This window comes from Passer domesticus, chromosome 4 (genome assembly GCF_036417665.1).
Source record: "Passer domesticus isolate bPasDom1 chromosome 4, bPasDom1.hap1, whole genome shotgun sequence".
NCBI classification, from domain to species: Eukaryota; Metazoa; Chordata; class Aves; order Passeriformes; family Passeridae; genus Passer; species Passer domesticus.
In genome coordinates, this window is record NC_087477.1 from 61,970,537 (window position 1) to 61,993,933 (window position 23,397).

General features: G+C 39.9%; 2 protein-coding genes across 11 annotated transcripts in view; both read right to left on the bottom strand.

Annotated features, from left to right (window-relative positions):
• The window catches only part of TBC1D1 (TBC1 domain family member 1), a 101,335-nt gene extending 90,084 nt beyond the window's left edge, over positions 1-11,251 (bottom strand). For 5 of the 8 annotated variants that reach the window (XM_064418418.1, XM_064418415.1, XM_064418417.1 and 2 more), the window contains exons 1-2: positions 10,930-11,056; positions 2,933-3,455 (exon numbers count right to left, since the gene is read on the bottom strand). In XM_064418418.1, the coding sequence (XP_064274488.1) occupies positions 2,933-3,349 (417 nt within the window). In that variant the 5' untranslated portion in view covers positions 3,350-3,455; positions 10,930-11,056. Of the gene's footprint in view, positions 1-2,932; positions 3,456-10,178; positions 10,295-10,378; positions 10,552-10,929; positions 11,057-11,231 lie in introns of those variants that run through there. The other 3 variants (XM_064418414.1, XM_064418413.1, XM_064418412.1) reach the window with 3 other exon arrangements.
• Positions 11,252-17,805: 6,554 nt separating this feature from the next.
• PGM2 (phosphoglucomutase 2) overlaps positions 17,806-23,397 on the bottom strand; it is a 34,945-nt gene continuing 29,353 nt past the window's right edge. For all 3 annotated transcript variants that reach the window (XM_064418422.1, XM_064418423.1, XM_064418420.1), the window contains 4 exons: positions 22,368-22,497; positions 19,714-19,903; positions 18,977-19,110; positions 17,806-18,209 (listed from right to left, as the gene is read on the bottom strand). In XM_064418422.1, the coding sequence (XP_064274492.1) occupies positions 18,107-18,209; positions 18,977-19,110; positions 19,714-19,903; positions 22,368-22,497 (557 nt within the window). In that variant the 3' untranslated portion in view covers positions 17,806-18,106. The remainder of the gene's footprint in view (positions 18,210-18,976; positions 19,111-19,713; positions 19,904-22,367; positions 22,498-23,397) is intronic.

Consider the following 23,397-nt stretch of genomic DNA (forward strand, 5'->3'; position numbering starts at 1 on the left):
GCAGATCCTACAGAGGCAAGACAAAGACCACAATGGGGCACTACCTTTTCTTTCACTACTACAGAGCAGCATAACAAATAATTCCTTGCAAACAATCCTGACATTACTTAGTGTTAATTACCTGTCTACGGATTTTTTCTCTGAAGTGGCTATGTTGGAAATGCAGCAACAATGAACACAAGAGCCTTGTATTCAGGAAAAACATTGCACGGGGTCGAATGAACCTCCATCAACTCTAAAGCTGAGCTAAATATGATGCAGCAACATTAACAAAACTCTCATATTAAACAGTAAAATAATCCCTCACTAATCAGATATATGTTCTTGCTCAATTTGTATTTATAAAGGAGTAAAACTGCCTGACCTTCCTGGAGTTCTGTACTTTCTGCCATCTCCAGTGGTATGCCTCTGTCTGCATGACTTTCAAGTTTCTTGTCCTCCTCTTAAAGGCTTTAATTGTTTAGTCTTCTACTCAACTGCCTTTGTTTTAACATTCTAATCTACTGTACTTCTCCCACAGACATACTTGTATCCCCTTTTATTCTACTTATCTTAAGGTGAGGATATACACAGAACTTATTTGCAAAGCCACAAAGTACTTTCTACTTTCAATCCTCAGTCAGACATGACTTAATCCAAGAACTGTTCATCAAATACAACCCTACTACAGATTTATCTATGCAGACACAAAGAATTGTGGCTCTTGCAGTTTACAATATTATTGTAATTAGTAACTATCACAAAAGCCTAGATGTCCAAGATTGTTGGCTAAAGATTGTTATGAACACGTAAATTCTGTGACTAAACTTATCTGGACTGCTGATTCTTTTACAGACCTGAAGCAAACAGGAAAAAAAAGAGTTCTTACAAACAAGAGTGCCAGCACACAAATCTGCTCAGTTGCACAGGCTGCAAAAGCCCAATTTCTAAAATTTATTTCTTCTGAAATTGAACATGAATTGTGCTAACAATCCTAAATTCTTTATCCCAACTCACTGGCTTTTAACACACAGCTCCTTCAGTTTGTAACAAAAGCATGTGTGCACTCCCTATTCTTTCAAGTTGGGCATCTGCAAAACAGGTAACATCAGCTCACTCCTCCTGATAAATACAGAAACATCAATTAGCTAAAAGGCATTATATGACCATATTCAGGGCAAAGTAATGACACCCTACAAAGCACAAAGAACTTACTTAAAATGTGGAAATTGCACAAAATTTAAGTAAAAGAGGCAGGGCTTCATTTTGCATTGTAAGAACATCTGGCATTTCCATTACCCTTTTGTTAAAACACAGGTCCACAAATGATGATTAGATGTCCACCTAGACTGCAAAGAAGTCAAGCGTAACAACTCTTGCACACAAGGCAAGTTAAGAGACCAGGTGGAAGGCAGTTTTTGAAAGGATGGATATCTATGTGAATCTAGAGCTAAGCAGTTAAAACAGGCATACAAAAATTGTGGATGTTGTTTCCAAAAACATGTAGACACAGCTGCAAATTTAGCTAGAGACTTAGTTTGTTCATGATCATTTCAAACATGTCCAGGAATTTGATCAAACATGAATAAAAAGTACTTGAATCTTTTGTTGCAAAAGAAAATGCCTAAGAAAATGTACTGCAGGTGATCAGTGCTGTGTTCTCACCATAATCCTGGAAAATCACAAGCACAAGTAAACGCAGAAGCAAACTGAAAAATGCATTTACCAGCTGCTATCCAATGCCAAATTTTGAAATAACTATTTCTTATTTCTGCTCTTACTTACATTAGCTTGGTATTCTACATTTAACTTGACAGGATTTCTCACTTGAATGCTTACGAGTTACAACGTAATGTAATGCCTTTTAATTTACTGGAACTGCAGTTTTATCTGGGAGGATTTAACTAAAGCTGTTTCCATATGTTTTGAGCTGTAAGCTTCAGACCACGGATTTGGAACTGTACAATGTTTTGCTATTGGGCAGGTTGGCATAAATCCCATGTGTGGTGTATATTCACATAATACCTCCAGGGTTCTTCAGCAGGACAGTTCCTATGAGTCAAGTGAGCATGCTGTTTTCCAACATAATGGAGACCAGAGTTGACATTCAAGAGGTGAAGGATACGTCACCATTTTGTCCTCAGTAGTTCACAATAACTATTAAATCTTACTCATTTTTCTCATTCATGAGAGTCCGTGTCTCACATTACTCTCAAACAGAAGAGATCAAAAATTTTAATGCTTCCACTTTTTCAGCAAAGACACAACTGGTTAGGAACTGGTTAGGAAATACAGACTAAGCCAAATCTCACCCACTGCCAGACATGCATACCCAATTCCTGTCTCACATCACACAGCAGCAAGCCTGCATGTCACAGAGGTGCAAAGACTGTGCCTTTCTCCTACTCTTAACCTGCCTGCCAGGCTTGAGAATTATAGAGCTAGGAAAAGGTTTCCACAGAGTCCTGTTGCTAGAGATATGATACATACGGAGGTTCCACACTACCCTCTCCTCTTTCTGAGAAAGGAGGTATCTCTGTTTCCCAGTCACATAGGTCTCAGCTCAGGAAAACAGAAATTTGAGAGGTCTGAGTGCAGGATTAGATAAAGTTCACAGTGACTCGAGAGTGAAATACTAGCCCTAGTGACATCAACAGAAAAGCTCTCACTGACTCGAGGGTCAAGATTTCAGCCCATATCTCAAACTAAAGTGTTTTCTAAGCTGATGAAATTCAGGCCCTGATCCTGTAGGAGATATACACACTTTCATTTCACATATTGAGCAGCTTAAATTTCACTGAGCAATTAACATCAAATAAAGTGAGTAAGTTTTAATGAGATCTCGCCTCTAATTTTCAGTACCACCTTAAGATTTTACAGTGTAGTGAAAGGATTCAAACAGCACAAAAGCAACTCCAGGGATGCTTGCTTTGGTTCTTTTCTTTTTACTTACTTTTGTCTGATCATCAGCCTTAAATACATAGCAGATACTTTGCTGATTTGCTGCTTCATCCTTTATCAGACAAGCAAAGTAGCTTGGATCATGGCTGTTGTGAATCAGTTTGTGGACCTGCTGTGGCTTGTATTCAAATAAACTTGAACAAATTAAAGGATCCCACTGCTGGGTTTCCCCTGTGTCTGGCTCACAACGCAAACTGGCTGGTGAAACACAAAGTCGAATTTGGCTGACGCTGGGTTCTTCTTTGGAAGACTTTGCACTGAGCAGCTGGATCTCGGCCACAATCCAAGGCAGCATTGACATAGTGGTTAGGGAATGCACCGGGAGAGAACCCACAAGCTGCAGACTGAAACTTGCTGAGAAATCACTAGGTGTTTGACACTTTTTAACTTTGAAAGTTATTGGCTCCATTTTACAGTCCTTTAGGGAACGTGGACTAATTCACCAATATTTCAGTTCCATGGAATGACATTATCTGGATGTTGGATGGCTCCTTTGATTAAGGAACAGAAGAGTTCTGAAAGAAAAAGAAAGAGTTATGTAGGTGGTGGAACTCTACGAAAAACCAACTCTCAATAACACAAATAATTAATAGCTTAACATCAGAAAAGAGTTACCATGGTCCATCTAGGAAGTTCCCCCTCTTTACACTGGGCCTTACTATTTCAGGTCCAACAAACATAATTGTAATAAATACATTGCTTGGAAAAGAGACAGTGCTGATTTAAAATTTGCTTTATGACCTTAGCTCAACTATCTAATGAGTAACTAAATTGCAATGAACATTCTTTCTAGCCTGTGTCTGTTTCATGGGCAGCCACATGTAGATCACATGGGCCTATTTCAATCCTGTTATCACAGGAAGAAGGAAGAACTCAGCTGAGCTGTTCTGACCTTCATGACAGTTGAAGTCACTGCCTGCTAAGACACCTTTACATGTGGGGAAAAAAAAAAGTCAACTTGACAACTTTTTTGTCCATCAGTGGATGACTTTGAATTTGGCTACTAACATGGAGCTGTTCCCTTTAGGTATAGTTTGCCCAGTGATTATTGGTTGTAACCAAACAGATTTTTTTCAATAAGTAACACCCTAGAAATCACTGTCATGTAAAAATGCTAGCAGCAGTCAACAGAGTGATTGCTGAAAAACCTGTCAGATAGTAGTCAGAAGAAACAATTCCTACAGCATTCTGAGAAGAAGCAGATGATGATTGCAATTCATGGTTGCATTTTTACACTGGTCAGCCAGACTGGAATACTTAAATGTTAGCCTGACTGACATTGTATCATCTTCATTTCTTAAAATATCAAATGGAATATACCAAATTACACACAACCCTGTTGTAACCCTGTTATACCCAGCACCTAGTACCACTACTGTTATCACTATATTAGTGTTCTTAGTAATGAAATCAAATAATTGTATTTCTTTATAAATTCCATTTCACAATTTCCATTTCATGCAGTCCATGAAAACACAAAGATTGGCATTTGTTATATACTGTTTTAACTCCTCTTTAATTGCCCCTAGTTTCAGCTGTTACATTATATTGTGTGAGACTGATGCAAGGCTGACAGGCCTGTAATTGCCTGTGTTTAAATACCAGGACACTAGTTTACCATCAGTCTTTCAAGAGTTTGCCGTGATAAGACCTATTAAAAACAACATAAATAGTACCAATATATCCTTAAACAACATTTGAATTACTTTTGAACAAGTTTTGAACAAGTGCCATCTATTTACTGTGGTAACAGTATTTCTTGTCTTTGTTCATCTACAAATGTGATCAAAACCAGCACTATTTTTCTCATGAGTTTCCATTGAACTTTGTCCTTCTTTTGCTCTTGTAATAACATTTTCAGACTCAGTTTCAAAGAGTCTTTCACCTTTTTGAAAATGAAAGGAAATTTCAGGAAATTTAAAAAAGCCCCAAAAATTTCAAGACTGAAATTAATTTTGAGCTGTTTAAAATGAAACGAATCTGTAGATGTCTCACTGCAGAAAAATGTTTCTGCAATAATTGGCAAACTGTAAAAACAAGAGAGCTGCAGAAATCACCTTTGAATGCATTTACTTTTTGAAACTTTTTCATCTTTTGACAAATGAACACTGCAGCATTATCAGTTCCAAGAATAGCAAATTTAGCAAGAGTGCAAGTTTTCAAGATACTATTCAATACATTAATAATAAATAGCATTCTTGATGTGTAGATCAAATTTTTTAAAATCTTTTCATAAACCTCTGTGTGTGTATCTGGGCATGGGATGTGTGAGGAAAAGGGTCAAGAAAATCAAGCATTTGTACACTTCATTTTAAGTATACTACAATTGGGAGGGGGGTTTTTTTGTTATTTCAGAAATTAGCAAGAAAATAAGCATCTTTTAGATTAATATAAATGCTTTACATCCTAAATTAAATGGCATTAAGCTGTGGCAGGAGTGGATTAGGTTGGACATCAGGAAGAATTTCTTCAAGGGTGGTAAAGGAAAGGGTGAAAGGGTGGTAAGGATTGGGAGAGGCTGCCCAAGGATGTGGTGGAGTCACTGTTCCTGGAAGTGTTCAAGAAACTGGATGTGGTACTTGGTGCTATGATCTAATCCACATGGTGCTGCTCAGTCAAATGCTGGACATGATGATCTTGGAGATCTTTTCCAACATCAAGGATTCTGTGGTTCTAAATGGGAGAGCAGCTGCAGGAAGCATTTTTACACCTTATCAACACAAACTGCTAAACACAGTTACTATTATAGTTTTCCTTCAGCCAAGAATCAAAATTGTCTCTTTGTTCACAAACTATTATAAACTTCTTCTCCTTAACTGCAGCAATGAAAAATAGTTCAGCAGCTGCAGGGAAGATTGGATTAATTCATAACTACCATGCTGTGTATTCAAAACTACACAAAAATCCAGGTTTTAGCTTCTAGTGCTCTTGTCACTTAGTGGCATAGACAATAATCTCAGGATAAGAAAGCCTTAGAAAACTTCATTCTTAGTTGAAAACAAGAGAACCGAGCTACCACACAGACAATGATGTATTAGCCACACACTTTTTGTAGCCAGTTTCTTATTTGTGTTTTCTGAAAACGCTTCTTAAAAAATGTAGTTAAAGGCATGTAGAAATACAACAAAGTCACCCTTGTTTCTAGCAACTTTTCAAGTTTCTTTTTGCTTTTTTACCCTAGATCTACGAGGCAATGCAGCCTCAAAGAGAAATGAATATCACAATATAATACATTATTTTTCATGCTAACTCTAAGGACAGAACAGAATATAAAAAACCCAAGGTTGATAGTCTGTCATACTTAAGCAAACATTGTACTGCTGGAATGTATTTAATATAAATGTGAAGCTTCTTGGCATTCATCTCTTTTTAACAAAAATAAATACCTTGCAAAGTCAACAGCATAAATACTCCAATGTCTGCATTTGTTATTTCCAAAGAAAAACATTTACTACTAAATCAAACCAGTTAAGTAGAAGTTAAAATGCTAGGTTTTTTCCCTAATGTTTAGGAGAGGCTGAAAGTGCAGTTTCTCAGAGCACAAATTTAGCAGCATCAGAAAGTCTCCTTATCTAACCCGTATCATTCTGCATATTACTGTTCTGCATGTTCCATTTCCCTTTCCCAGACATTCTTTGTTTTCCCCTCCTGTCACTTATTGTAAACAAATCCCACCAGAAATTATGCCAATTTCAAGCTGCTGGTGTTAATGTCCTTCAAGTTCCCCCCGAGGACTAGGTTTTACTTCAAGACCATGAAGTATTTATGTACATGCTTAATTTAGACCTAAAAATAGTTTTGTTCTTCTCATCAGACCTATTCCCAGCCATAAAATTAAGCACATATTAGAGCCAAAGAGTAGCCATGCTCTCAGCGCATCCATGCCTGCCCTGCCTCCACTGCTTGCAATTTTAGCACCTTTATCCATCTCTGGTTGCCACCTTTCAGTTCACCCCCTCTGAAATTTGGCTCTGCAGGTGCCATAGCAGTTTACCATACACATTAGTACAGTAGGCTCAAAGAAGTTTCCTCTTCCTCCCAAGCGTCTGATTAACTCATGCTTATTAAATGTCTATTTCACCTCTAATCCAAGAGGGAATAGAAAAGATATAAAAATACAGCTGTCCACTAGTTTCCTTCTACCTCAACTTTGATGTTCCTTTGGCAGCTCTAAGCACCCTTCAGCTTCATTACACTGGATGTCTCCAGTTGTTCTCCCAGTGCTCACAGACATAACTGGGACAGTTCCCCTTTCTCCTTTCCAATAGCATCTTTTGAAGGGTGTTGGTTGCCCATGCACTCAAAACTGAGAACAGCTCGAGTGGCACTCCTCAGCTGACAGCTTTGCTGCTCAGACACAGTTATAGAGATATAGAGAAGATGAAAGTTATTGTTCCTACTGTTTATTTAGCCTGCTTTGATTCAGCTGTATTTGCTCCATCAGCATAAGAACAGCCAGTCAAACTGTAACACATAAGATATTTACATAAACCACATTAATATATCTATTCCTGCCTTCTGTACTAGGGAACACCAGACTGACCCCTTAATGTGGAAGATACACATGGGAACATATGTGTGCCCTTTGTCCTCAGCTTCTCTTTTGTTCTGATCAACCCAGCAACTTCTCACAAGTGGGGGGTTTAAAAAGCATGCAACACTACACTGATGGCCCTGTTCTAGCAAAATCTGATATTGTGGTTTTTTAAAACTCTAACCTAATTAAAAAAAAAAAAGTTAGTCTCTTGCTCTCCAAAATCAAGTTACATTCTCACCATGTTATGCCACCAAGTTAAAAGGGACCTCTTCAGATAGAAGCAAGTGTGATGGCAAGACAGCATGAAAGGAAAAGCTACACAAATTATTATTTCTGCTATTCTGGACCCCATGTGAAGGTACATGTCTAAGCAGCATTGCATCATGCAGGACAGCATTCCTCAAAACTCACCCTCTCTCAAGAGAGCAAAGACAAGGGCAAGGTGTTGGCTCCAGGTGCCAGTCAGTTAGATGGGCTCAGGTAAGCTTTGAGTTTAGGACTGAGAATATTGTGAGGTTATTGTGTTAGTATGTGTTAGTAACCTGGGAAAGTGAGGCACTGAAAATCAGGTTTGTGCACCTGGGGGAAAACCAGGCAGATCTGGAATAGACTCAAATTAATACAGAAAAAAAGAGAGGAAATAGAATGTTCTAAACCAAAAGAATACCATCCCACCACAAAAAAAAAAAAAAAAAAAAAAAAAAAAAAAAAAAAAAAAAAAAAAAAAGAGCAGAAACTTTGACTGTGGTGAAGTGTTATCCTTCTTTTGTCCTTTCTTTTCAACTGGACTGAGTTCAATACAGACATGCAGCCAAAAGTTTTAAACTGTTGCTCAGAACATTGGTAACTGCAGACTTCACCCTCCTCCAGTTCCTTCCCTGCTTTGGTAGCAGTTGGAGTGCTGGGACTCACAGCACAACTCAAGAGCTTGGAAGATGTGTCATGCAATGAAGCAGTCAGGGCTTTCACACAGCAATGAATAAATGAGGGGTTTGACCTGGGAGCTGAACAGAAAGATGCCATCATCCTCGACCTTTGCAGTTCTTCTGAGACACAACTGCACAGTTACTCCACATCAGGCTCAGGACATGACAGCAGCTTTAGTTTCTGTAAGTTTCTGTAAGTCAGTTTTCCTCCCCTTCAAGAAGCTAAGCAAAAAATGCAACCATACAGCAAGCTCTTATGAAAAACAGCTGGTCTTAAATAGCACAAATTTGTTCAGCTCTTCTCTGCATGGCATTAGCACTGAACCCTGTTGACAAATGGAACCAGAGGCACCGGTACTGACTGCACTTCACCACTGATTATTTTAGCAGAAATATCATACTACTTAAGGATTATGAGGAGCCCTGGCCTGCAGCCAGAATTCTGGAACACTAGCCAGAACTAAAAACCACTTGTCTCCCTCTCTTTCTGATCCCTAACTGAAATTTACATTGTCTTTGCTCAAGCTGACAGATTTCTCCATCCACCTGGCAGGATATATAGAAAAACACAAATGAGAATATATATTAAGTATGTCACGACATGGTCACTGTTGAGAACAGTGTTCAAAAAGTTTTTTTATTTAATTCAAATGGGCGCTTGGAATGACATACCCCTCTTGTTGCAAGGATATTCTTTTTATCTCATAGCTACTTATTATCTGCTGTTTCCCTCTGAAGCTATGGTTTGCTGTGGCCAAAAGCATGCACAGGTCCAGAAACCAATTTGCCTCAGAAATTAGTTTTAATTTCCATTATTTTTTCATTAAATGCTGACTTTTAAAAGACTTAATGTTTAAATTTTGTTAGCAACTCCAGACTGGGTGCTGAATAACATAACCATATACTCTGGTACTAGTTCCAGTAATAAACACACCTAAAATATTTAGCAGTACAGCCAGCATTTATATCACTCCTCAAGTATGTTTTATAAATAGGCTATTAATTTTAAAAAAGCAACAAAATGGTAGTATGTTCTTGATTACAAATATACACATTTATAATCAACTATCAAATGAAGAAAATAGCTGACTGTTCCTGCCCTTAACACCTGTTGCCATTTCCTTAATCAAGTCCACAGAAACTAATATGTTGATGATTGAAGTCTCCTGATGCAGCCTCAGACAGACCTGAAGAAAATATTGTGCTGTTTTATGAATGTAATGCACTAAAAAAAAGAGAAAAGAAATATTTGTAAAATAAAGCTTGCTAGGTAAATTACATTATGAATACCATTCATTTTTATTCAATTGCATATCCACAGCCAAAATGCCTGCATTCAACTTTGCAGCTAACCAAATTAAAGTGAAAAAGTGTCAAGTCATCTACATATCACTGAATGTGTTTCACTTTCCTTCCATCCTGTCGTTTTTCTCACCTGCAAACATTTCTACTTTTGTGTATTACCCATGATTTTCAGCATTCCTATATAATAACTCGTGACAAATTTCTATTTCAGCCCTTAAGAGTGTTGAAAGTATAGTCATATGTATCAGCTCAGAGGTATTCGCTATTCAGAAAATGTATGATTTATTAATTTTGACCCACAATGTTCCATTCAATCTCTGGGCTTAACGCAGACACAAATCCCACCATCTGCACTACTAAAGGTTCCTACAGCAGATCTGCCACGTTAGCCTCCCTCCCAAATAAAACACAGCACACAAAGGCCTCAATCTTTTCGAACTGCGCTATAAATAACCACATTCGTTTCATACCTCTCGTGAACGCAGTTTCAAGAGATCATTCCCCGGTCGGCTCAGCTGGCGAATTTAAAGGGCCATAAGAACACTGCGCCGCCGTGGGCAGACTCAAAGTTACAGCGGGCCGTGCCCGGCAGGAAAGGTTCCCGTTTTCCCCGGGAACAGCCGCTCGGCTGCTCCCAGACGGAGCGGGGTCTGGGAGGAGTTATACCCACCGATTTGGCATAGACGGGCGAGGAAACCGCAGACAAGAAAGAAAATGAACTAAAGGCACCTCTGGTCACTGACAGATTAAATTCAAGCCGGTCTTTTGGTTATTCTGATGAGGAGCCAACACTCCCAGAACAGCGGCACCGGCGCCCCCGTCCGCGCTGCGCTCCCGCCCGGCCGCCCCGTCCCGCAGCACCGCTGTTCCCACAGCCGGAGCTGCGCCTTCGCCGGGAGCCCCGCTAGGAGCGGCGCGGGACCCGCCGGAGCGCGCAGCCGCCCTTCCCGCCGCGGGCACGGGCCCGCCCGGCGCCGGACGCTGCTCCTCCCTCGCAGCGCGCTGCCGGCACGGGCCGCCGCGGCAGGTGCCGCACTCCTCGCCACAGCTCTTCACTTCCTCTGCGCCCAGAGCCGCTCTTCCTCCTTCCCCCCACCCTCCCAAAACGCTGCTCGGCCCCGCCGGCTCCGCTGCCCCGGGCCGGCCCACAGTGGGGGCACGGCGGGCCCCACCGCCGCCCCCTGACCGGCCTGGGGCCGGGGGTGCCCGGGCGCCGCTTACCGCCGCAGGATGTGCTCGCCGCAGGGAAGTGCCCTCGGCGGGCAGCGGCCGCGGGCTGCCAGGCGCGCCCGGACACCTCCCGCGCGGGGAGCGGGCGGGGCCGGCAACGGGCGCCGGGCCGGGCCAGGGGCTGCCCGCCGGCCGGCTCCTGCACTGCCCGCCCGCCGCCTCCTGCACTGCCCGCCGCCTCCTGCCCTGCCCGCCGCCTCCTCACACTCGCCACTGCCCGCCCGCCGCCTCCTGACACTCGCCGCTGCCCGCCCGCCGCCTCCTGCCCTGCCCGCTGCCCAGCCCGCCCCTACCTGCCGGCGGGCCGGGACGAGGAGGGAGCCGCGCCGCACGCCCGGCCGGGCCGCTCGCCAGCGCGGGCGAAAATAGCAACAGGCGGCGGGTCCCGGCCCCGGGAGGGCGGACGGCACGGGCCCTGGCAGAGACGGCGGGCAGCCGGCGACAGGGAGGCGCCCATGTCGCGACAGTGGGCAGCTGAAGCCTCCTCCTCTCGCCCGTGAAGCTCCTCTCGAAGAGCATTTCGGCGACGCTGGCCCGTCTCTGGCACAGCCTCTGGTCTCCCGCGGGAAACGTGTCGTTGTCGCCTTGCGGTGGTGAGCCGGGGCGGATGGCGGGGTCAGCCGAAGCGGGGAGCGAAGCCTGCTCACAAAACTGGAGCTAGCCCGGCTGGAGAGCTCTGAAGCGGTCGAGTCCCCACTGGACTTTGGGCCCAGCCCTGGCCGCAGAGCAGCCTTTTGAGAACTTACCTGAGTCACCTCGACAGTTTCCTCAAAGAAACCACACTTGCATATGCATAAAATCATTATAAGTGTAGGTATTAGTTGGTTTTCCAGTTGCCAGAAATGAAAATGCTTAGTTATACTTCTCTGCAAGTGGAGAAGATTAAGGCATCCTGCATTCCCATTGTGCAAACCACTTCTGCACTCAATTAATTTTCAAGTTCAACTGCTACTTCTTGGCAGTAAGACCACTGATTTTCTTACTTTTGATCCTGTGCACGTTTGTAGAATCAGAGCTTTCTACAGGAAATCTGCTCTGTTGCTGTGAGGGAAACAGTCAAGCAGTTAAATGCAAGCACAGCATTGCCCCAGATTATGAAAAACAAGTCAGATTTTGGTATTCAAGCACATCCCCTACTTGCAAAGTGTAGATACCCATGTAGATACAAAATCCATTGTGCCTCCGTGACCTTTGGCATCTAGGTGTACTTCCTGGCACAGTAAATTACCACTTCACTGGTAAGTGAATTGAGGTGTGTAAGTAGCAGCTCACCCAAAGATCTTGTTCCCAGTCTGTGCTCAGGTCACGGTTGGCTGCTTCCACTTCAGACATGGGAATAGGTACAAGTGCCTCTTGATTTTCGGTGTCACCTTTACGGTCCTTGGAAAGAGGAATGCCATTTCCTTGCAATCAGTACCTGTCTTTGTTTTTAAAACATCACAGCTAAGGACAATGCTGTTACTCCAGATATTACCCAATATCAGTACTGAGTCAAGAATGCCTTTTTGCTCATTTTAAGCCTGTCTGAGCATTATATGCCTCTGGTAACCATGCTCTAGCAGAAGGTGAACTGCAATTCCCACCCAGACAGCTCCAGCACTTCAGCCGAGGCTCATGCATTCCCACATTATCAGCCAATGATCTTAGGAAGACTTTTTTTACTGCTTCACTGTTGCCTTTAAAAAAAAAAGTAATGAAAATTTAATAAAAAAATTTAATGAAACAGAGAAGGACTATTTCTTGCTTTTTGGAAAATCCTTGAACAACAACAGAAGTCAATACTAGAGTATCACAATTAAAAATACTTTCTTCTCCTCTTTCATACTGGGAAAGAAATCAACCCCCAGAATGTTCAGCCAGCCTGCAGTGAATATTACCTAATCATCACCTTTCAGGCTACTTTGGACAGCATTCTTTCTCTGCTTCCTGATGAAACTGTTACTTAAATAGGGGCAATTAAAAAGAACATAATGAAGGGTTTATGTTCCAATCCCTAAAAATTAAGCACCTTTATGTGTTCCAGGGACTGGGATCCCGGTATTCATGTGAAAGCTATGAGCACCAGACTTTCTAATAATTTTCTATTTTCTGAAAAAGTAGTTCTCTATTCTTTTTTCCTTCACAGGTTAGATTTTCTTCACAGTAGCCTGTTAACTAAAGCATATACTACCACATTAACTTCCTCAGACTGAGGAGGAAAATCAAGCTGTGCTTTCCACATCTTGTAAACATGATGTAAAAATAACACCAGTTTAACCATTTTCTCTTTGTCCAATCATGTTCTAAAAAAAAAATGCAAGGAAAACCCCACCACTGCCTTTTGTACAGAACCTGAATATACAGGCTTGTATGAAGCACTCTGTGAGAACACATGGGTAAGGAAGCTTCTTTTGTAGGTTAAGAACCAGAGGTGTCTACTCACTTGGTCCCAGCTGGGGTAGGATTGTAGAACAACATAAGTTTAGGCTGAATGTGCCAGGCCATGAGTCAGGGCAGAATTTGGTGCTGTACCCTTTGAAGTACCACAAAGCAAACAGGAAGTTTCCACCCAAGATGCTTTCAGAGTTCAAGTTGCTCCATAGCCGGGCAGCAGCTGAGCAGTAATGTTTTTGGATTGTGAATTTCAGTGCAGGCACCTATATTGTGTTTCAGTTGCCTTGTAAGCTTCTGTGCTTTTCCCTCTATGTTACCCATAATGATGATTTTCTATTGTTATTAAGTAAAACAGTCTTTTTTTGTGACTTCTGTCATGTAAATTTGTTTAGTACATTATCAAGGGATGTTGCTATCTGTTTTGCAGTGCCCTGACTTAGGGAGTTCTGGATGAAGTACTACATTCTTATCCAATGACATTATATCTTCAGATACTATTTATATATAACCTCAATTCATAAACAAAATTTGCATCTGTTATTATAGCACATTTACCTACTGCATATGCTGTAGGAATACGTGCCAGTGACATTAATTAGTGATTATCTTTGTAGACAAGAGGCTTTCTATTATCACTGATGAGTAGTCAAGAAGGAGTTGAGCTACTGTTACAGATCCTGCCTGCTGCTGTCTCTGTATTTTTGAGCATTTCAGATGTCATGGTTAATCCCCTCTCTCTTTCATTCCCATACATACTTTTGAAAGTGACTTGTTTATGTATTTTAAGCTCATCCTTTTTGTTTGGAAGCTGCTGTTTCTGTGCAATCATCTATATTACAGTTTATTTAGGTGGGTGTTAGGATATAATTGGAGAGTTTAATAGTGTGTCATCCCATTATTCACAATGTTCTGACGGTGCATGACCTCATTTCAGTTACCTGGCAATTGCTATACCGCAGAGTGATGTTGGCTTCTGCTTGGAAGTTGATCAGAAATACTAATACCATGATGAATATACATTTATATAGTGCAAAAATGCCCTGGGGAGGAAAGCAATTCAGCTTAATTACTTTTGATTAGTTTTGTACTTAGAGACAGGAAACCGTTTTACTGTGATTATTTTTATTTACAATTAATTTGATATACATATGGCATCCAGATGCCTTCAGCATCAGAATCCTAAAAATCCCCAAACTTGTTAATACTTATGTTGGTGGTTAACAACTGTTAATTTAATATCATTTTAACATTGCTATTCACAGTGATTGTTAATCAAGGACATAAGATTTGCTTGTTGGTGGTGTGTGAAAACAAAACCCATGACCACTGGAATTTTTAAAAGGATTAGCAAGGAGAAAAACTTTATTTACAGAAACTTTGTAGGTGAATCAGTTACATATTTAAGCACAAATTGTACAAAATGGAAATTGCTTATATAATAAAGCTTCTTAGAATTAATTCCAGTTATCCTGAATGATTTGTTGTATACAGCAAAATTATTAAAGAAATCCTTCTGCAACTCAATACTTGACTATCATAACAATACTTTTAGATAATATGCTGTGGACTAAGTTCATAGTACTTAGATGAAATGTATTTACTTCCAGCCAAACTGTTTAAATCCATCTCTGAATTTTAATTTATTCAGTAAATTTTTTGATACTGTGACTTGTAAAAAAACTAATAACCTTCAAATCAACTCCATTGGTCTATTCTTAAAGCATGATTGCTTTTGGATTTTATTTTGGCAGAGTTTTGAGTACTATGCTAATTTTTCTCAGTCTCTCCCTCTAGCCCCATAGGCCTGATCCCCTACAGGAACAATATTTATAACTGTCACTGGAATTGTGTTTCCATCTGTTATAAAAATCAGACTAATTTTACATATTTTTGGTAATGTAGGGATCTGTCTTTATCTAGAAACAGCCAAGAATTCCCATACACCCAAGTTCAGTCTGGGCTGCAAGCACTCTTTATTCCAGTCATGGCAATTCCGATTTCTGGATACTATACTAGTGCACCTGCTCCCAGTTCAAGGCTGATTTTTTACAAATTACATTTGTCTGTGTTTTAATATCTGTCTTGGGACTAACAATGTCTAAGTAGGCTTCATTATCTTACACAACACTTTAGTGAAAGACTTAGACCAGCTCTGAAGAAATTATAGCTTAACACCCCTTCTGTCCTGCAATATTAACTTCTCTCTTTGCCATACTCTTGCTGCCTTTGTTTTGATTCTTTATTTCAGTTCTAGATCCTCTTTCTCTGACGCAAGACAAGGTTAGTAAAGACTTTAGCAATAACAAGTTTTCTCTTGTAATTTTGTAGATTGTTGTAATTGCTCAAGCAGTTTGATAAACCGCTGTGGGTTTGGCTGTTTTTTTTGTCATGCCCCACCCCCCTGAAGTTGTGAACTTGTGTCTAGGATAGAGAAAGGAACAGACCAAGTAAATTCCCTGACCTTAGGAAGACAAAATTATAAAGATTAGGTCATTATCCTATGTCTGTACCGTTTGTGAGGATGCTCTAAAGCAATCCTAAGGATGTTTCAGTATACAGGAGCGCATTTCAGGTCTCACTTCCAAACTTCTAACATTAGCAAAATCCAAATCCAGGTTTGGCATATAAAAGCACATGTAAAATATGTCTCACTAGCCTGTGGAGATGTTAAGATAAATACATAAAAAATTCAGGACCTGTAATCCTCCATCTTCAGGCCTTCCCCATGAATTCAGTAAAGCATCCTTTATCATATTCTGCACCAAAAGAAACGTGAACTCTCCCAATAAAAAGGAAAGTAAAAGGGATTATGGAATTGTTTTGGTGTGATGGTCCCCTTTAAAAATCACCTAGTTCAACTTCCCTACATGAAGCAGGGACACCTTCCACTAGATCAGATTGCTCAAAGCTGTATCCAACCTGGCTTTGAACACTTTTCAGGCATCCTACAACTTTGCTGGGCAACTTGTTCTCATGTCTCACCCCACTCAGTATAAAAAAAAAAATCTTTCCTTGTGTCCAATTAAATCTACGCTCTTTCACTTTAAAACTGTTTCCCCTTGTCTGTCACTACAGGCCCTGGTAAAAAATATGTTTCTTATAAGCCCCCTTTATATATTGAAAGATCTCACAGCCTCTTGTACAGGCTGAGCAACCCCAGCCCTCTCAGCCTTTTTTCCCAGCACAGGTACTCTAAACCTCTGACTGTTTTCATGACCTTCCTCTGCACGTGCTCTAACAGCTTCACATCGTTCTTGTGCTGGGATGCAGTACTCCCAGAGGGGTTTCACAAGAGCACAGTGGAGGGAGAGAATCACCTCCCCTGTTGGAGCCCAAGGCTGCAGGCTTGTGCAGACCCACAAAGCTTCTCCAGCCCTGGGTGTAGCTCATCAATGCCCAAATTGAAGGCACTGCCCCAGCCTGCCTCCTGAAGAGCCATTCCTCTGTCTGTCCTTTCGAGCAAGGAGGAAGCCAGTAAGAAGCAGATCCTTTGTGTGGGATAGTGCTTTTTATCCTGCCAGTGTCCCCCCCTTACATAACTGGCTCAGGCATGAAAACTCCCCTGCAGAAAAATACTGGGACACACACATGGAGGCTTGAAGGTATTAATTCCTTCTGATGGGGCATAATTCTCTCAACTAGGCTGACTTGAGAGGCTGCTGTCATGTCTTAGAAGGTGTCATAAACTACCAAAGATACCTGAAGCACCCCCAGACTCATTTCTGAGGCCTCTCACAGGCCTGCACATGATCTGCAGTACATCTGACTGTGTAAAACTTCCTCTCCTTCCACCTCTCCCAGGGCTGCCTCCCCATATCCAGCTTCACAACTGCTGCAATCTTCAAGTTGCACTGAAAATAACAAGCACGGAAGACTTAAATTCTGGGAGGATAATCAAGCTTAGAAGTTTTGCATTTATAAGAAGTATGTAGCTATGGTTGTGACTATTACTGCTACACTGATATCCAAAGCAAATACTGAAAATGCAGAAAAGCCCCATATTAAAGTCAACTGGCAACCTGAAAAAAACCCCCTCAGGCTTTGCCAGCACAGACAAGAGCAGGCAGTGAAATTGAAACTTCTGCTCTAAATTAGACATGACCAAGTCATGGCAGCACAGTGTGAGAGGCTCCAAAACTAGGCTATGCATTGAACTAATTATACTTAGTTCAGTGAGGCAAAAAAAGGTGCTGTATGGTATTCAAAGACATTTTAGTACATTTGTATCCCTAGCCTGGAATATTATATATAGTCCCACAGCAAATAGATATTGAACAAATTTGCTGTGACTTTCTTGTTTCTTTGGGCCAAAATCCCTAAGAAAGATCACTACTTCTGAATCATCTGCCCCAAGTTGGTCAAAGTCTCACCACAGGCTTTAAATACTTCCTGTTAACAGAAGAACTTCCTTTGCAAATCTAAACGTAGACCAAGTTGCATAGTGTTATCAGATGATATGCACACAAAACAAATAAGACACCACAAAACAGTCTGTTTCAGATATAATATTACTTATATTTAATTAAAAGAAGTTTTGATTGAAATACATTTGCAGTCAACTTTTAGTTCATAAAGCTTTTACGTCAACTTATTGGGTTTTTTTGGTCCATTAAGAGAAAAGGTACTACTTTCCTTCCAAAATAAGATACTAGAGCCAAGAGTACCTAAAAAAACTCTTAAAAGCAGAAGTCTTTATAGTCAGAGTTCTCAGATGTTTGGTCCTAAAAATCCTTAACTTCTTAAATAATGCACTTCTAATTCTGCAAAAGCCAATCAAGGTAGTAATTTTGCTATTTCACTCAGTCTTTCGTTGAAGTTTGTTTTTCTCTGGTTGAAAGAAGTGTTTTTCAAGAGCGTTGACCAATTCATCTAGTTCCTTCTTCAGCTGTTCAACATCACTGGAAAACAAAAATCACACAAACACAGAAAACAGTGAAACAATGGAAAAGCTGAAACGTATAGTTTTAGTGTGAGGAATTTTAAAATCTGTTGCATTGCTTTAGGCAAACATTTTCTATTAATGCTAGAAGTCTATACATTTGATTTCTTATGGCAATTCACTTATGTTCACTTTCAACTGATATGCATGAAGACTATGAAGAAACACAACTCCACAACATAATCTAAAGTAGTATGGCCAATTTGAGTTCAGAAGATCCTCTATTACTAAATGTAAGTAACTAGAAGTGTAATTTTTATACCTGTAGCAGTATAAAAATTCTTAGATGACTTTTCATCTGTGAAAAAATATTACTTTCATTATATAAGTTAATTGTTATCTTTAAATTGTATGATTTCCTAGGCTACTGGTTAAGGATATAATTGCTAAACATAAAAGGGTCTGAAATATATTAGAACACTTTATATTTGATTAAATATTTTTAAAGCAACTTTGTATGTAAAAAAGGGTGAAAATATTTGCATTTATTTAAGGTGGAATGCTTTTCCTAATACATTTTCACTGAATGTAGAACCAAGTTCAAAGAAATTTCAGTGACAAGAATGTGTCAACAAATTTTGCAGAGTTGAAGCTTTATACAAATACATTCTCTAAAATGACTTTAGTAATATTATTTGACCATGAAGAGCTCTTGTTTCTCTAAAACAATACCAAAAAGCCACAGAGACCCTGTTACACCAACTGTACTGCTGTAAGTGACAATACCTGTTTCCAGGGGGTGCACAAAGTTCAGAATAGTATTTGATCTTTGGTTCCGTCCCACTGGTTCTCATTGTGGCCACTCCTCCATTAGCAAAAGTGAATGTTATCATTTGGCTGCTTTTACTAGTAGGAAGTATCTAGAAATATTAAGAATATTTAAAAAAAAATAGAAAGAGGCTATATATAAACCCATGATTTGATGTTAGATAGTATGACAAAAGCATCAGCTAAAATTATAGTTTAGTTCTGTTTTCTTCAACATTATGGTCTTGAGACCACAAGGACAGCCTTGCCCTCAGCCTGGAATCTGGCAGAACTACATCACTGCTAGGTAGCTCATTTCAAATCGTGACAATTTTGTACTGCTAATAGAAGTTGAGTTGTCATGGCATTTCCCAGGAGGAAAGGAAATGGAAATTTTGGAGAAACACAGAATCCAAAGCCATATCATAATAGACAGTTTAACTTTCACTCCCAAGAAAACAATGCAGATTGCTGTAGCAAGGCAGCAAGATGCTCCTACTGTCCTGCACAAACTGTCTTGGAGAGAAAAACACCACAAAACCTAACAAAAAACCCAACACCACCTTGGCTTCACTTCCTCTCACCAAGGCATAACAATCGTCACCAATCTAAGTTATTTTATGACTCAGCATGTAAATATGTTTAGTGTTTCTCCACAGAATGTTTTATGTATATACATCACATATGATTTACATGTAATTTAGAAAGATACTTACAGCCTTTTGATCTGGCTGGCTGCTGTCATATCCAGTAGTTAGATCCCTTATTCCAGAAACTTTAAATCTACCACAAGATTTTGGGTATGTGTTTTTTCCATCAAAATTTCTAAGGTTGTCAAAAAGCTGTTGAATAACTTTAGGATCATGGCAGATGAAATATGAAGCTTTGGTAATATGGAAGCCGTATCTGTGAAGATGCAATATTAGTGAATCCAGGAAGCAATGTCCTAAGAGTTGTACACCAGACACATTACACAACCTTCCAAAAAGCAACACTGTACTCATGCTCACCCAACTGAAGCATTAGTTCTTGCCCTTAAAATTTTAAAAAGGTCCAAGCAGCTTAATTATCCCATATTACATACTTCAGATAAACTTCTCTGCAGATGTATTTTATTTTAATGATGAAAACCGAGAAAGTTTACAGCAACACCAGAAGAAAAAAGGATCCCATTATTGCCTTGAAGTGCTCTAACCACCATAGGAAGGGAAGAGATTACATCTAATAGCTTCTTTGAGTGGATTTCAGCTGACCTTTTCTAAGTAAAACAAATTCTAGACTGGTTTTTCCAATCACACTTCAATGAAGTCTTTCTACTCTCCCATTAAAATGTTTTTACTAAACCAAACTATTCTGAACATTGTCTCTCTACCTGTTTGCTGCCAGGTAATGTGATGCAAAGACAAATGACCCGGTAACACTGACTTTTCAAAATATCATGTTGTTGAGAAACATACAAGCCTGGGCTGGTTGTTCCAGTGAGCTCTTGCTACAGATCAAGACTTGATAAATATCCCTGACGGCAGTGAAAATCTGAGGGGCAGAAACTTCATTAGTACTAGGATGTTCACGCTAGAAATCTACATCTTAAATAGGACCATGTTTAGACCTAAATGGATATCTTGAAGGTTAATAGTAGTTAAATTAGTCTTAAGAATTCAGTAATGGAATTAACAAAACCTATCCTGTATCTGAAAGAAGTGGTAAGCCTATTAGGACCATGTCCTTTTTCTGATCTGCATTTACTACGAGACAGATTCCCCTTCTACATTTCTAAAGCACAAAATAGAGTTTCTTCTGCTTCAGCTGTAACTCACAAGGCAAATCTAACAAAAAAGTAAAGTAGTAAGAAGTAGAAAACTGCAACTCTATTATCAGCCACAAACAAAAATCAAACACATACAAAACAACCTCCCAAAACAAAACAAGAACCCTCCTTCCAGCTCATTATCAAACAACAGTTCAATAGGGCAGATTTGTATCCTTCCCTCTATCTGTAGCTTTGCCACAAAGAGTGACTATGTGCAGTGACATCTTACAGACTGCTTTTACGCTAAAGCAGCTCTGAGTCCTCTTCAGTGCCTATGTACACAGCAGCACTGTGGCACAGCACAATTCTACTCAGGCAAATATTCTGAGGTCAACCTGAAGCAGGTGTTTACTGCATTAGTATTTTAAAAAATAATTAAAAAACCTCAAGCCAGAGCTTGACTATTCAATTCTTGAATATGCATTTCCAGCTACCAGCATTTAAGTGAATTCTCACATCAGATGCTGCATTTGCTGCTCGAGGTATGAATTCCTCTTTCACGCTTTTATATCACACAATTTATCTATGCAGTGTAAGCAAGTCTTTGGCACTTGATTCCTTCCTAAAGAGACAATGAAACAAGCATGGCTAGTGCTGCACACAAATGAGAACTCAGGACTGGCAAAACAAGCAGCACAAAGGCTGGAGTTTTCCATGAGTCTCTTGCAGGTTCCACACTCCCTTGTTAGTGTGTATGAGACGTGAAGAGCTGGAGAGTATCAAACAGCCTGTGCTGCTCCCTCCTCTAAAACAAACAACCCAAAACCTCCACAAAAATCACTCCCTGCCTTATGAAATCCAATATTCATCTTTGCTATTGATTTCTTTGAACCCATTAAAAAAGAACAAAAGAAAAGCAGTGCCTCAGAGGGATACCCAGCTGTATACAGCCAAGAGTAATGGCCAGTCACAGCCCTTCTGCATAATCAGCTCAAATCTCATTAATCAGGAGCAGAAAGAGAAAAGGAGAACCAAAACTCAACAACAATAATCTATCAAAAAAAGGAGACACATTAATACAATAAAAGCCTAACTTTAGAGCCAACTAGAATGAATTTAATCACAAGTAGCCCTGCAAGAACAGAAGCTGGCTTCTATGTAGAGCATAAATAAGCCAGAGCTACTTAGACCCATTCAGCCATTAGTATTTTTGAGTGTCTGGCTCTTTTAAGCAGCAAGAAGCACTATAATCTCTGCACCTCAGCAATACAGCTGGCCAAGCTTCTGTAAAAGGACCCAAGTACAGAACTTCCCAAAATAAAAAATACCTTTTGGGCAAGTGAAGAAAAACACCACAAAGATCTCATTACTAATAGAGAATTAGTAAGGTAGTTATTATTATATTTAAAATACCTCAAAACAACACAAAACAAAGTCATAAATATATTCATGTCCACAAGGCAGGAACACTTTCTGAAGATTACTATTACAGAATTGTCTTAATAGTACAATAATACACATTTTATTTCTTTATAAACTATAGGTTGCCATTGAGTCCCTATTAACCCCAGTATGTGGAATTGAGAAAATCTGGAAAATAAAAATTAAAATTGAACTCACTCATCATAGACAGCTTTCAGCTGCTGAGACAAAGATAAATTCCTGGTTGCCAAAAAGCTGGCCATCTCTGCAGTTATAACAGCAGCACTGACACCATCTTTATCCAGAACAGCAGGACAGCACATATACCCTAAACAAGGAACATTAGTTATAATTAGACACATTTTTAATAGGAAATAGGAAGAGGAGGGAAGGTTAGCCAAACATCTTGCAAAGGAGAAATGCACGTTACCATAGTACAGACATTTTAGAGTCAAACCAAAAGCAGAAAAAAAAAAAATCTATCTTCTAATCACTGTTAATTTTAATAAGCAAGGTATTCAATGGAATTTCAAGACAGAGTTTTATCATATCATCATCATCATCATATCAGTGCTACATGCTCCCAGGTCCTTAAGGAGCTTTCTAGAAAGAAATGCCACACTGCAGGAATAATGCAAGTATAGCATTGTCTCAGATGTGATTACCTTATTCGATGGTATAAGGTAACACTGATAACTATGTGTGCAATTAGCCACATTTTCTCTGGTTTTCAGGTATTGAGAAGTAAAGAGCATTAGAGCTTTACAATTTCCTCCTCATGAATTCATAACTTTCATTTGTTACTTTCAACCATGGCTTTCCAGTTCACAAATGTAATTTGGGGTAGTTTTTACTTTATTTTATTCTCATTTACACTGAGCTTAAATCTGTCAGGTAAAAAAGCTCAAGTTAATGTCTGAAAAAAGGCATTTGTTTCTTTTTGGTAAAAGAGCTTTATGCAGAATTTGGAGTTCGAATCTGCATAGCCGTGCTACAGCCATGCTGTAGATATACACTCCTAGCTCACAAACTTTGTGCTAAGCAGAGATACAAAGGTATTAAAAACTAGTATAAATTAGCCAAATAGATAATTATCTGTAACTCACTGGAAATACACCCATTGCACTGAGGACACCCTTTTGTTGCCATTTTTACTTTTTTTACATTTTACTTCATTACTGGGACACTAACAGAGCACTGGCAAAGGCTGTCCAGAGAAATTGTAGAA